At 35.6% G+C, this 16,145-nt stretch overlaps 1 protein-coding gene across 2 annotated transcripts in view; it reads right to left on the reverse strand.

Moving 5' to 3' along the window:
• The window catches only part of TLL1 (tolloid like 1), a 323,584-nt gene that overhangs the window by 35,989 nt on the left and 271,450 nt on the right, over window positions 1-16,145 (reverse strand). For both annotated transcript variants that reach the window (XM_005887409.3, XM_070386689.1), the window contains exons 17-18: window positions 8,336-8,461; window positions 5,381-5,508 (exon numbers count right to left, since the gene is read on the reverse strand). In XM_005887409.3, coding sequence (XP_005887471.2) covers window positions 5,381-5,508; window positions 8,336-8,461 — 254 coding nt within the window. The remainder of the gene's footprint in view (window positions 1-5,380; window positions 5,509-8,335; window positions 8,462-16,145) is intronic.

The raw sequence follows: 16,145 nt of genomic DNA on the forward strand, positions 1-16,145 counted from the left end.
ACTTGTATTTTCTTGATCAAATCTCCTATATAATAAATGTCAAAGCATATAGATAGGTGGTTGGTGGTTTGAATCTTATAACCAGGGTTAGCCAAATGTACATTGGCTGATATCTGCAAGAGATAGTGATTTCAGTTATAAAGTAGATAAGATTCATTAAAAATTATATTATAAACAAGGAGACAATAAGAGCAAACATAAGGAACAATAATGCCAAAATGGCAAGAGTTAGAAGGTACAGCTGGAGAAGGCAATGGCAACCCACTCCAGTTCTCTCACCTGGAAAAATCCCATGGACAGAGGAGCCTGGGAGGCTGCAGTCCATGGGGACACGACTGAGCGACATCCCTTTCACTTTTCCTTTAATGCATTGAGAAGGCAATGCAACCCTCTCCAGTATTCTTGCCTGGAAAATCCCATGGACAGAGGAGCCTGGTAGGCTGCAGTCCATGGGGTTGCTAAGCGTCGGACATGACTGAGCGACTTCACTCTCACTTTTCCCTTTCATGCATTGGAGAAAGAAATGGCAACCCACTCCAGTGTTCTTGCCTGGAGAATTCCAGGGACAGGGGGCCTGATGGGCTACCATCTATGGGGTCGCACAGAGTCGGACATGACTGAAGCGACTTAGCAGCAGTAGCAGAAGGTATAGCATTAAAATAACACTTGTTGGTAGCAAATCTGTTACATACTTTCTGCTGATACTGATTGTTGAAGTGATACTGTGGGTCAGATTTTATATGAACATGATTAATGATGTAAGAGAGTAGAATCAATATTATGCTCTGATTCAGAAATCTCAGAATGGCAAAAATGTGTTTTAGCAAATCTTTCAGGTAACTCTGATGCATGTTAATGTTGACAAAATCTGGCTTAGACTGCAACTACTTCTACAAAATCACAAAGTCAAATACTTAAAAAGAGATAAGTAGTTGCATTAAAGCTCTTATTTTCCTTCTAAAAATTATCTTCTTAGGATACTAGCAGGTGTAATCATTGTTGACCAGACTGTTTCCTGATCTTCATGTGGAATATTTGCCTGTTATTTGTGAAGAAGCAGACTGTCCTAGAGTTGAAAGGGATGCTCAATAAGCTGACAGGTATATAATTATGTACAAATAAAGTTATTGACATATTTTCAAGTTGATGTATATTAGAAGTTCCATTTCTTCTTGGATATATCATAGAATGCTGGGACTAGTGTTATTCTACCCTACCTGTGCAAAGAGCCAACTCATTAGAAAAGACCCTGATTTGGGGAAAGATTGAAGAGGAGAAGGGGATGACAGAGGATGAGATGGTTGGATGGCATCACTAACTCAATGGACATGGGTTTGAACAAGCTCTTAGAGACAGTGAAGGACAGGGTAGCCTGGTGTGCTGCAGTCCATCGGGTTGCAAACAGTCATGACTGAACAACTGAACAACAACCTTACAAAAAAACCTATGTAAACAAAATCACAACTTTGCTGAACATATCAAAGAGCCAAAGTCACTAGCAATGCACTCACTCACAGGCCCTGTCAAGCAAAGATGAGACACATACATCTGCTCACCAGTGACAGAAGACAGTTAGGGTGCCATATAATTAAGTTAGATGCATTTAGCTACAATTGTGATGTACTGTCAAGGTCAGGTGTGGAGTCGGATACAGCATCCTAAGATCTATAGACACAGGAGTTTTTACACACGTGCAGGCTCTTCCCCATGGACCTCAATCTCCTGCTCATGAGAAAGATGTGGGAAGAGCAGGAGATAGACAAGTACCTTCCTTGCTATTGTAGGCTTGGATGGGAAAGTGGTCACTTCTGGGAGAAAAGCATGAAGTTCTATTGCAACCCTTCTGTGGAAAATGAAATAAGCTTCTGGGTGAGGAGTAGAAACCTGTCACCACCAGGGCAAACATGTAGACTCCCTGTAGCAAGGTGAAAAACAAATGAACAAATAAAACTGGGGAAGTCTTGGACCCAGGAGCCTACTCCAATAATACCAGAGACCTTCTAACACATGGGAGAGGTAAAAAACAAAGAAAAAGACTCTCCCATGGAAGATCAGCCAGAGATATGAGATGCCGTTTGGCTGTCAGGAAGAGAAGAGGTAAGATCACTGGGAAAGGATATTTCTAACACCTAAAAACAGATCCTGTCTGAGGTGGAGAACCCCTTTCTCTCACCACCAGAGTACCAAGTACCAAGAAGCATGAAACTGCAGTCTTTCACTGGTTGACTGAAAAAAGTCTGAAGAGGTATATAGTTGTGGTAGACATGAATGAGGAAGCTAAAGCTAAAGCTAAAGATGAAATATTGAGAAAATGCATCTGAAATTTCAGGCTCCAAGCTAAAACAAAGGAATTAAAAGCCAATGGTCCACTGAAGGCAATCATAGGATAAAGACAATCCAAACTCAGCTGATTACTGACTATATTCACTCAGCAATATCCCTTCCCATGTACACATATTCACTAACAGCCTAACACAGCCTGAGCTGTGTCCATTTCCAGATGTAAAGTCTCTACTGTTAAATATATAATACATACTTGGTCGCTCAGTCATGTCTGACTCTTTGTGACCCCGTGGACTGTAGCCTGCCAGGCTTCTCTGTCCATGGGATTTCCAGACAAGAATACTGGAGTGGGTTGCCATTTTCCTCCTCATGGGATCTTTCCTACCCAGGAAGGGAAACCACGTCTCCTGTGTCTCCTGCTTTGCAGGTTGATTCTTACCTGCTGAACCATCAGGGAAGCCCCCTAAACACATATTATCTGATGATTAATCAAAAATTACATGGCACACAAAAAGCCAAGGAAAAAAACACAGTGTTAAGAGAGAATATAATCATCAGAACAGACTCAAACATGACTGCTATGTTTAATCTATCAAATGAGAAATTTCAGGAGAGAAAGTATTATAAATTGAATTATGCCTCCTTGCCAAGTTTGTACACTGAAGCCCTAATCCCAATGAGGTCATAAGGGTGAGGCCTAATCCCACAGAGCTAATGTTCTTATAAGAAGATGAACAGACACAAGTGCCCACTTTCTTTCTCTGTCTCTCTTTTTCTTTCTCCACACACACACACACACACACACACAGGAAATGCTATGTGAGGGTGATGAAGCAACCATCTACAAGTGAAGAACAGAGGCCCCAGCAGACACCAATCCTCACAGCACTTTGATATCGAAGGCCTAGCCTCCAGATCTGTGAGAAAATACTTTTTGTTGTTTTAGACATTCAGTTTGTGATATTTTGTTATGGCAACCTAAGCAGACCAACACACATTGCAATTCTACTAATGAATCAAATGGAAATGCTAGAAATAAAAAAAGATAGATAAAGTTCACCTTTGACAAACTCATCAATAGACTGAAGACAGTTGAATAACAATCACTGAAATTTAAGATTGGTCTCTAGAAATTACCCAAACTCGAAAAGGGTGGCAAAAAATAACAGAATTCAAGAGTTATGGGATAATATGAAACAATATCACATATGTGTAAATGAGTTGCAGAAGAAGAGATAATAATGCAGGAGAATTGTGAAATAATGGGCAAGAGTTTTCAAAAATTCATGACAGATATCACAATGCCGATGCAAGAAATTTAGACTTCTCAGAAGGGCAATTACTACACAGACAGACAACACTCCTAGATACATTATATTCAAAGTGCTGATAAAAAAAAAAATTGTGAAAAAATTAGAGAAAAAAACCATAGAAATAAAATAAAGATTTACCACAGACATTAAAACCCATCACGAATGGTAAATAAAAGAGTCAGGAATCTAACATGCAGGTGGCGCTAGTGGTGAAGCATGGCCGGGAAGATCCATGGGAGGAAGAGATGCCCACCCACTGCAGCGTTCCTGCCTGAGAAGCCCCATGGACAGAGGAGCCTGGCGGGCTGTGGTCCATGGGGTCACAGGGAGTCGGGTATGACTGAGTGACTGAGCATACATATTTAACATGCCATCTTAGAACTTTATACCCAAAGAAAATATCTTCAAAAAATGAAAATTTATAGACATACTCTATATAAAATACAAAAAGAAATTCTTCAGGGAAAATAAATATGATATGAATCAAAACTTGGATCTACATATACACACACAAAAATCTTCAGGAAAATCCATTTTCCCAACTCCCTTAGCTACTGCACTGATGAATGCAGCTTCTGTATCTCAGTCCATAGGCATCAGAGAGTGTTCCTCTCAACCAGGGCTTTGAACAGGACTGGAAAGCAATCAAGTTCCTACAGTGCTGTTATTTTAGCACCTAGGATCATTCCAAAGAATGGTTGAAATTAATTGATGTCTCTGTCTAGGAAGTCATTTACTGAGGTTTTACAAGTATGGTGATTGGAAAGAACTCCATAGTAGGAATATGAATGTCTCAATGACAGTCTCTAATATTGTTATTCTTAGGCTGCATGTGAATAAGATACCTGTACTGGAAAAAACAAACAAACAAACAAACAAAAAAAATCCTCACTGAAGAAAAGGATGCAAACAGAACTTTAAAATTAACTTTATGGCTGGATTGGCCCAATAAGCTACTATGGACTCATAGCCTCATTCCTAACACAACTTCTTCGTCTTTATTATGGTTCTTGTTAGACTGTCCTAAGCCTTGCTAGTTGGCATTCTTTCCTACTTTTGACAATAGCATAGTGCAGAAAACTGTCAAAATTTCTATATTCTATGATTCTGTTTCTTTAAATGTACTCTTCAAGTATTCTGTAGTCTATTACGAAATATAAGATGTACTATCAGATGACCAGGACAGAAAGCAAGACTCAAAGAATATAAGAGAGAGGATGAACATTATATTCATTTTTGAATTTGGAAGAAGTCTAATGATATCAGTACTCATCTAAACAGGACAGCTACATTATGCAAAAATAACACTCCAGAAATCACAAGACAAAATTAGTTTTCTATTAAAAAGCACATATGCTTTGCATGTAGACATAGAATTGACACTATAGAATTTACTATGGTAAGTTGAAGTGAATACTTATAGTTTTCTTCTTGAATTTTTTTTTTGTTTACATCTCCATTTCAAAACATTATTTTCAATAACATATTAGGAAGTAAAACTTATTGTTTTGCAGTAACTTTGGCAATGCCTTTTAAAACTTCCCATCCAGGATAAGAAGACTGTATGAGAACTACACAGCTACCATTACTATCACTTTGATTAAGGAATCAGGAATTTAATCAACGTTAGTAGGAAAACATAAGAAAGTCTTTTCCATCTGTCTACTAATTCAATTCAATTAAATAAACATTCATTTTATTATTTTATTTCCACATACTAGCTGTGCATGTGCAAGACATTAGCAAGCAGCTTAACAGAAAAAGAGAAAAATGTGCTCACTTACTAATTTGACTCGATGACCAGGAGTGGCACTGATTTCCCATGTGCATTCTTTTCTGCTTGGGTACTTGTCTGGCCAGTTGGGACTAGTGATGAAGCCACTTGGACTGTGAATCTTCTGTTCACACTCAGCTGTGCCAATAACGATAGTATCAATTAGTGTGTAAATCTAGCCCAGGATCGGGCCATCCAGGAGGCAGCTTACTTGCCCACTATCTTGCTGAAAAATTTTCCTGAATAACTAATCATCACTCTATCACTTATCATATTCATCTGCTTTGGCAAACATTTTGCCGCACATAATCGTAATTAGACAGTGACTGTTTTTGAGTTCACATGAATTAAGTATTTATAATGAATTAGATAAATGCAATGAGAAAATGAATTATTTTTAACTGCTGGATTTATAAGCTCAAAATTTAACAGAGTAATGTTATTGATAATCAAAGGTATCAACTCTTGGTATGTACAAAACATTTAATGTAATGTCACAACAAAAATCAATGGACTATGTCATTTTCAATTATTTTTCCTATTAACATAAACATCATTTATAGTTAACTAGGATCACTAAGCCACTTTATGAATCATATCTTTATATTTTTTCTCTCCCTTTGTTAAAGTATATGCTTGAATATCTAAATCATAATTTTAGCTGCTAAAGTAAATTCTTTGTAATTTCATCAAAGTAAAATGAAGCCCTGAGGGGAAAACAGCTACTAGCTTCAGAACTAATTTAGAAAACATGTCATTCAATTAATATGAAATTTCTTTTAGATATTACACAGTTTAAATAACTTCATCTTGGGGGAGGGCATCCAATATTGCTAATGCGTGCGTGCACTGTTGCTTCAGCTTTGTATGACTCTTGTGGCCCTACGGATTATAGCCTGCCAAGGCTCCTCTGTCCATGGGATTCTTCAGGCAAGAACGCTAGAGTAGGTTGCCATTTCCTTTTCCAGGGCAGCTTCCTGACTCAGAGATTGAAACTGCATCTCCTGCAGCTCTGGCATTGCGGGCGGATTCTTTACTGCTGAGCCACTGGGGAAGACACAATATTTCTAATATCAAACTTCAAAACATGTAATACTGTGTCCTCAAACTGTGTTCTAACTACATAATTTATGAAGCATTATGCTGTGTATCCTGTGTAGACTGGAAATTATTTGTTGTATATTATGTCACCCATTCTAAAATATAATTAATTCTTTGAAAATTTCTAAGAAATCTCAGGGGAAATACTTTACTATATGAACAAAACACTTGTTAAATAGTAGTGCTGCACAATAAGGGTAAAATGACTGACACTACTGTGCTGTTGGTGCCTGCCTTCTTTCTAAACCCTTGCTTTAACTGTGCCAGCTTTCCACAGGGAATTGGATTTGTAACCAAGAAATGCAAAAAAAAAAAAAAAAAAGATTGAAGTTTAGCTCATTTTAAACAGCATAGGTTCATACAGCAAAACTTAAAAGTCTGAGTGCTGTCTTGATAAGGGTTTTCTAAGTTCCATTATCCCTGTCCTTGCCTTGCTCATATGAAATGTGGAATCTTCCAGATCCGGCAAATAGCCTATAAGACAAAGCCAAGAGGCTTGCTGCTGAAGTGTATAAGGTACAGAGTATCATAGCAGCAGTGAAACAAAATCCAGCCGCTTTACTGACAGAAAAAAGGAGTGTCATTAGAGGTGCCTGGATATACTTCTACATAAAAGAAGTTTTCTAGAAAGTCCTTTCTTGAAAATATTTATTATAAAGAGAAACTTTGGATATCTAAATTTATTTGCTACCTGGAGTCACTACATGCACACTTTGTAAACACTTTTTTTTTTTTTCTAAATCATCTTCCATATCTCAAAATAACTGGGCCTATTCCCCAGCCTATTGATTTACTAGAATACCAAGTTTCACACATCAGAATCTCATTGGTTTATACATGAAAGTAAAAAGAGAAAAAAAAATCTTGCATATAATTCTGTGCAAAGTCATTAATTTAGTGAAATAGAGGGGAAAAATATGATGTGACCATATTTGAATGAAACTAATGGAATGAGGGTCAATTCAGGGTATTCTGTAGGATTCAAAGGTGCATACAAAGAATTACTATGTAATTGTGGTTCTAGTCAGGCACCTACCACTCTACCTGTACTAATGACTAGTTATACACTTGTCTTAGTAATAAATCCAAGTTAAATAGAAAGCTTTATTTTCTTTTTAAACAAAATAGAAACAAGGAAGAAATAAAGGAAGAAAGAAATAAGATCTGAGTAACTATATCTTTTCCCCATGTGGCTCACACTGGCTGAGGAGATGAAGATAAATGTCTTTATAAAACCTTGGAATATAGTAAGAACGTAGGACCAAAAGCTGATAGGCTAACTGCGCTACTAAGATGCTCTGTGTGTGTGTGTGTGTGTGTGTGTGTGTGCCTTTGTGTGTGTGTGTGTTGGGGAGTGGGGTGGGAAACCATGACTTAAAACTCTAAATGGCACAGTATTTTCAAATGTCTTTTTTATGGTAGGCATTTGAGTTTGAGATGCCTGGTATTTAAAATGACAGCATTCATGCATCACGTATATAAGATATGTTGGGGAGGGAAATTAAACCAAATGCAAAGCATTTAGCAGCGGTTTAAATATGGAGACGGGTATGAGGCCTGTTATATGAAGACTGGCGGATAATGCAGTGCTTTCCTGGCTGCCAGACGGCATCATGGCAGCTCTTGCATCTGTTATACAGTTATTCTAATGCCACCTACGCATGATGTGCAGAACCTTGAGGTAATACAAAGTTTCCAATAGTGTGATTTGGATCTTTGAACACTGGGTGTATTTTTATTTTTGACATTTGAACAGTTAACAATTTCTACTCACTGATATGATTAACTCTACCTGGAAGCAGTGCTTTACCCAAATTGCATGAAGTTCTAGATATCATCAGAAAAAATGACCTTTCTTTCATACCTTCCTTGCAATCATGCTTATTTTCGTGCAGCACAAATCCATTTCGGCACTGACACAGGTAGCTTCCCATTGTGTTGACACACTCATGTTGACACCCGCCATTATCCTTAGAACACTCATCTTTGTCTAGCAAAGAGATAACCGCATAGATTAATAAGTAACTTTAAAAATGAAGGATATCAAAGGAGAGTCATTTAGTTGTAGTTAATATTGGCAAAGGGTAAGCTAAGTCACAGCTTTCCCTGTTCCCAAAATAAAGCCAAACAAAAAAATTATAGTGACTTAATTCTACCTAATCCTTGTTTAGCTTGGAGCCTTGTGCCATGAATTGAATTTCCGAGATCACTTACACAAGGATGACAACATGTAGTCCTCTTTCATTCCTCTATTGGAGAAGTTTTGAGTAGGGCAGAGGAAATAAATGAATCTTTTTCCAAATAATTCTAAAAATGTATTGTCAACTTTTAAAATCAATTAAAAATTGTGAATAATTTGATTAAATGCAAATAAGGGCATATAAATGGAGTGAAATCCTTCACTATGGCATGTAGACAGAGGCTAAACAAGGTTCCAAGATTTGTGTGCATTCATTTTTAAAAATCACTTGTTATAACTACTGTAGCTGATTTTTTCCATTAACTTTGCAGTTATGCTTAGCATTAATAAATCTGGATATTTTATAAGATTCCAAGACAGAAAAAGGCATCATTAGATTATCCTGAAGGAAAAACAATTAATATATTTTAAATTAATCTACTCAAGCAAACCAGTTAATTAATAAGTAATTCCATAAAAGAGCTTTTAGTGTGCTAGAAGTAAAGGTTGCAGCTAAGTCGCTTCAGTCGTGTCCAACTCTGTGCGACCCCAGAGACGGCAGCCCACTAGGCTCCCCGGTCCCTGGGATTCTCCAGGCAAGAACACTGGAGTGGGTTGCCATTTCCTTCTCCAATGCATGAAAGTGAAAAGTGAAAGTGAAGTCGCTCAGTCGTGCCCGACTCTTAGTGAGCCCATGGACTGCAGCCTACCAGGCTCCTCCGTCCATGGGATTCTCCAGGCAAGAGCACTGGAGTGGGGTGCCGTTGCCTTCTCTGTGAAGTAAAGGTTAGGATATGAAATATGAGCTCTAAGAAATAACCAACAAATTCACTACAGGGAAAAAATCCCAACTCTATTAGCAGGCAGTCAATTCAGTGAGAGGCATCAGCCACCACATTACATTGCTTAGCAGTCATTCCATGAATGGCTTGTCCATTAAAGTCAAAACTGGCCTCTGCTCCTGACACATAGATATGATAATTCTTCACTCAGACCTTCCCCACTCCCATAGTACAGCGAACAAAAAGCCACATGACAGTCACATCAGAGATTAGGCTGAATTCAAAAGTTACACCATCAATTGATTTTTTCTAGGGAGAGTTTGTGAGCTCATGGTGGCACACAAATAGCAAATACTATTTTTGCTTGTTTTATTTTATTTTATTTTTTTTTGCTTGTCTTAATCAAATCAGTATTCCCCCTATGGATATGGGTGTAGGAAAGCCATTTTATCCAAGAATCTGATACTAATATTTGTGAATACATTTATTTTTTCCCATTTTGGTGACTGATAACATGATATACCACATGCATGCTTCTGGGATATATTCATGCATTGGCAATATAGAATATACATATAGACAGTCTTGAAAATTTTAATAACATATCAGGATCAATATAGCTGCAATTTAAGTGTTCTTTACTTGTCCTTAAGACTTCCATAACACTTTTAATACTTAATATTGAAGCTAAGCAAATAAGAAAAAATAAATAAAATAAGTAAAATTTATCTCTAAAAGAGCATCAAATATTAAAGTGTATAAGAAATCAGAAATTAATAAAGTAGCCTTGCAAGATTAATTTTCAAGAAGTTCATAATTTGGAAGTACTTTTACCTTAACTGTGAAAACTACAGATGATGTTTGTAAATGGCCCATGTGGAAAGGATGAGTGGAGAACTAGACTCCCTGCTCGCATGCTGTCACTACCCGTATTTCCTAGTTCAGACAATCAGGAGATGATTTATGTTTCTTATTTTAATATGCCTGTCCAGGGGCTGTTTACCTAAGATGGTTTGGAAAAATACTTCTTTATGAGTTGATGTCAAATACACTGCATCACTGTAAATGGGAAGAGCCAATTAAAAATTTTCTGGTGCTAGAATTACTCTGAAATAGATACATATTTCTTATAAAATATTTATCTAATGATTGTTTGGTAATCTTAAAATCTGATATAGTGAACTATGGCTGTATTCTAGGTCAACCAGATTTTTGAGAGTTAGTTGGATATCTAACAATTGTAAGTATTTTACATTTAAGAAATTAGTTTACATTTGCAATTGGCTGGTAAACAGGGTACTCAGTGACAAACCTATCAGAGCAGGGACCACCTGAGTCATCCCTTCATTTGGATCTGTTAGACGCCATGCATGAGAGACAAAAAATGTTAAAAAAGAACACAGGTTAATATGCTAAATTTTTCAACCCATAGTCATTTTACAATGAAAATAATTCCAAAACATAAAATATTTCTAACATTTAAAGTTCCTCGTAGTATAAATATCATGTTGCTACATGATATTTCTAAGGAGAGTTATTTTCTTTAGATTTGATAGAACATAATCTGATTTGTAGTAATGGTAAGTAAAGAGAAATAAAGTTGAAAGTGAAACAATTCATATTTGAATAATAGTTTTTGTAGCCAGATTTTCATATTTCTGTTGTGCTGGAAAAATAATAATAATTTTAAAATAATTTTTAGAGGAGGAATAAGAAAATGAGGAACAAGAGGGAGAAGAAGATTTTATATATCATACTGTCTAAGTATCTTATTATTTTTCAGTGTCCCAATTAATTAATGTTTCCTTCTTCCCTACATCAAACATTGCTTAATATAATCAATGTCACATGAAATTAAGAGTTACCAAAGATATTGCTAGAATATATGTGTAAGCTAATCTGAACTAAGCTAAAATTCAAAGCTGGGCAAAAAAGCAGCATATAAAAGTCATCATGCCCAACAAAGCAGTGTATAAAACTGCCCACACACGCCAAATAGTCAATATGAAAAGAGAAAATTTCAGTAAACATTGGAATACTTGAAGTTATCCAGACTTCCTACATCACACAAAGAAAGCTATTTATTTAACTTAATGTCATTAAAGATGAGTTACACAAATATATTCTGAATTTTTTATAAAAATCATCAAATTTGAGGGAAAAACATTAGCAAATATAATTCTGTTTTCATTTTCTTTCCTTTTAATCTTCTTAGGACACAAACTACAAATATTTTGAACAATGAAAATCCCAAGGAAGAGAGAAGGAAGGAGGATACGGAGTTTTAAAAATTTCTCAGACTGTCTGCGGAATGAATTCAATAATTGATAATTCTGTCAATGATTCATTTGAAATTTTCTAGCATTTTCATACTGTCAGCATGGGATTTTAAGAACTGTTTTTATTAAAGAGAAATAAATGTTTTATTGAGTAGAAATCGAAACATTTAATTTTTTAGGTGGAAATTAGCCTCCTTCTTTGAAATGGACATATCTGATTTCCATTCCTTCATGTTAGATAAAGGAAACGTCCATTATTAGGGAAAAAGGAGGTGGCATTTTCCCATCAGAGGCCTGCAGAGTATCTCTGAGACTATCAGAGACCATCAGTCTATGAATAATACATACTGGATGGAACTGAAGTGGCAACCTATATCAAGTTCTTGCAAGATTCAAAAATAAAAATTTTCTCTTTGCAGAACGCTTCCATGTCTGTAGGAAAAAGAAGTAAAGGGTCCACACACCAGACCAGAACAATATATGAGCAGATACACTTACAATAAATGCTCAGATATAAAACAAATATCGTCCACACTCATGCATACACACATACACAATACCTCTCATGCATGTGTGCATGCATACAAGACACACAGTTTTCAACACAAAACTGTTGAAAAAATAATCACCTTCAAATGAGCTCTGATAAGCTCTATTGAGAGCAACAATTCAGACAATTTCCTGTTTCTAAAATATGCAAGTATTTAAATATCATTAATCATGAAACTTGGAACTAGATTCAGAATCATAGAAGAGCTTTAATTGTGTTACTACTTGAAATTAATCACACTAATATTTAAAGTTTTGTTAGGATAATATCAGGTTGAATTTATTCTAAAAATATCTATGATCTTCCCATGAGAAAACAAAAAAAAAGTTGTGTACGAGAAACAGTGTAAAGAAATATCTATAAACACTGAAGAGTGGATAAGATGAGAATCAGGGCAGTTGAAATCACTTGAATATAGAGGAAGAAAAATCACACAAATCATTTTATCTGACTCCTGTATTTGTAACAGACATAAAGGAACTCAGAGTCAAGAAATCCGGGCTTTAATGAGCTTATCCTTTAAGTCATCATTGCATCTTTTTACCACTACAGGGTGCCTAAAGAAGGTGGAAGGTCTATGTGCAGCTCTCATTGCCTGAAGTTATTTGTTATATTATTTCCAAATAACGAACACTGTGATTAAAGTAAAACTCAAGCTTCCCAAATGTAATTTTTACATGCATAAAATCCTACTAATATTTCCTTTAAGTTTAACCTATTTAATGAAAAATAATTTTGTTCTTAGAAAACAGTTAATTTTGCTTAATCCCTTAAAGTAAGTAAACTATATCAAGTACACCTATGCAGATTTGCATAATTGTATTCAAATACAATATCATATAAAATTAAGTTAGGCTTTACTTCATATAAAGTAATTATTGTTATTTAGAAACAAACCTCATTCATTCATGGAAAATAATGGTAATATATTGTTGTGAACCAATGATAATATATTGTTGAATCAGCTATCTTCTAGAAAATGTCTATATTATTAGACATTTTGTCTATTATATTCCAAAATACATAAAAATTTAATAGATATGTAATTCAATATCATTTTCAAATAACCTTAGTTTTATAGTCATAATTTCCTTATTTACTTGTACTATTTCATTATATAGCTTTATAACACACCCTTAATATCAGAAGTAAATAACACTAATTTTTGTAGAGGAGCTTATGGATATTTTGCTGTATAAAACAATAACTTCTAGATTTTCAAACTATAGCATGACTATTTTAAGACATTAAGAATTTATGCAATGATTTCTTACTTTGCTGAACATGAAAGTGACAGAAATCTGTATTATTTTGCTAATAAACTCTTAGAGTCATTCTTCTAATTTCATTTCTTAAAGTGCTTATTGAAAATCAAAGTTATGTGTAAACATTAGTAAAATCTCAATATGATTATTTCATTAGATATTAATAATTGTATTTTAAAAATAATGCTATAGTTTAATTTCATTTTATTCATTAAAAATCTAAGTATATATCCTTGTTTTTTTTCTCTCTTGATGCATCACTTAGTTGCAATAAAGCTAGAATATATTTTTAAATAGTTTTCCTTTCTATATAATATGAATTCACTTATAATAAATACTGTTTCTTTTTAAATTGAATTTCTTGATAAATTTTTGGGGAAAGTTATGTGGAAAAATAGCTAAACACTTCTCATTATGTTTTCATAAATCATAACCACTTCTGAACTTTTTAGAGAACTGGTTATAAACAGAACTACTTAAGATTATGTCTCCATAAAAAATTTCTGGATTAACATACACAATGCAGCAAATATTTATTCAACTGTCTATAAAATGTTACAAACTAACTATAAAAATAAAAATTAGAAAATTTAACTCAATAAAAAACACATACTAATAGTATTAATTTGTATTAATACTTATAAACTAATCAATAGATGGATTTAAAGTTTCACAAGTTTCAGAATAATGTTTTTAAGAGGAATAATTTTGAAATTGGGAAATTTAGGGAATTTCACTGATGTTTACTTATTTTCTTAAAATGTAGGGGCTTTTAATCAAATTTCACCTCTTTAAGAGGGAATTTTTAATGTGAATTGGTTCAGTGTAAGTCAGTCATGTCCAACTCTTTGAGACCCCATGTACTGTAACCCACCAGGTTCCTCTGTCCATGGGATTTTCCAGGCAAGAATACTGGAGTAGGTTGCCACTTCCTCCTCCAGATCATTAACCTTATCCACTTCCAAAGTCATTGTATGAAAATATTGCCAAAATAATTTTGTGTTGTTTTTACTAGGCTTTGATATATCTGATTAGAATGTATACAAAATCTAAGTCAGCAAACTTGGAAAACTCAGCAGTGGCCACAGGACTGGAAAAGGTCAGTTTTCATTCCAATCCCCAAGAATGTTCAAACTACCGCACAATTGCACTCATCTCACACGCTAGTAAAGTAATGCTCAAAATTCTCCAAGTCAGGCTTCAGCAATGCGTTAACCGTGAACTTCTTGATGTTCAAGCTGGTTTTAGAAAAGGAAGAGGAACCAGAGATCAAATTGCCAACATTCACTGGATCATGGAAAAAGGAAGAGAATTCCAGAAAAACATATTTCTGCTTTATTGACTATGCCATAGCCTTTGACTATGTGGATCACAATAAACAGTGGAAAATTCTGAAAGAGATGGGAATACCAGACCACCTGACCTGCCTCTTGAGAAACCTATATGCAGGTCAGGAAGCAACAGTTAGAACTGGACATGGAACAACAGACTGGTTCCAAATAGGAAAAGGAGTATGTCAAGGCTTATTGTCACCCTGCTTATTTAACTTGTATGCAGAGTACATCATGAGAAATCTTGGGCTGGAGGAAGCACAAGCTGGAATCAAGATTGCAGGGAGAAATATCAATAACCTCAGATATGCAGATGACACCACCCTTATGGCAGAAAGTGAAGAAGAACTGAAGAGCCTCTTCATGAAAGTGAAAGAAGAGAGTGAAAAAGTTGGCTTAAAGCTCAACATTCAGAAAACTAAGATCATGGCATCCGGTCCCATCATTTCATGGCAAAAGATGGGGAAACAGTGGCTAACTTTATTTTTGGGGGGCTCCAAAATCACTGCAGATGGTGACTGAAGCCATGAAATTAAAAGACGCTTACTCCTTGGAAGGAAAGTTATGACCAACCTAGACAGCATATTAAAAAGCAGAGACATTACTTTGTCAACAAAGGTCCGTCTAGTCAAGGCTATAGTTTTTCCAGTGGTCATGTATGGATGTGAGAGTTGGACTATAAAGAAAGCTGAGCACTGAAAAATTAATGCTTTTGAACTGTGGTGTTGGATAAGACTCTTGAGAGTCCCTTGGCCTGGAAGGAGATCCAACCAGTCCATCCTAAAGGCGATCAGTCCTGGGTGTTCATTGGAGGGACTGATGTTGAAGATGAAACTCCAATACTTTGGCCACCTGATGCAAAGAGCTGACTCATTGGAAAAGACCCTGATGCTGGGAAAGATTGAGGGCAGGAGGAAAAGGGGATGACAGAGGATGAGATGGTTGGATGGCATCACCGACTCAATGTATATGGGCTTGGGTGGACTCTGGGAGTTGGTGATGGATGGGGAGACATGGCGTGCTATGGTTCATGGGATCGCAAAGAGTGGGACATGACTGAGCAACTGGAATGAACTGAAGATCTAAGTATTTGACAATTGCATTTCATAGGGCCATTATTATTAATATCCTAACTTTAAGTAAAAAATTATTAAAGTAGGATACATGTTCATGGGTTCAGTGTACCTCCAAGCTCATTTATAGAAAACTATGAAGAATGGATAGCATACAATTTAAGCCAATCCACCTTGAAAGTCTGTAATACACATGCAACATGAGAATACTGATA

The sequence above is a fragment of the Bos mutus genome, chromosome 17 (genome assembly GCF_027580195.1).
Source record: "Bos mutus isolate GX-2022 chromosome 17, NWIPB_WYAK_1.1, whole genome shotgun sequence".
In the NCBI taxonomy this organism is placed as follows: Eukaryota; Metazoa; Chordata; class Mammalia; order Artiodactyla; family Bovidae; genus Bos; species Bos mutus.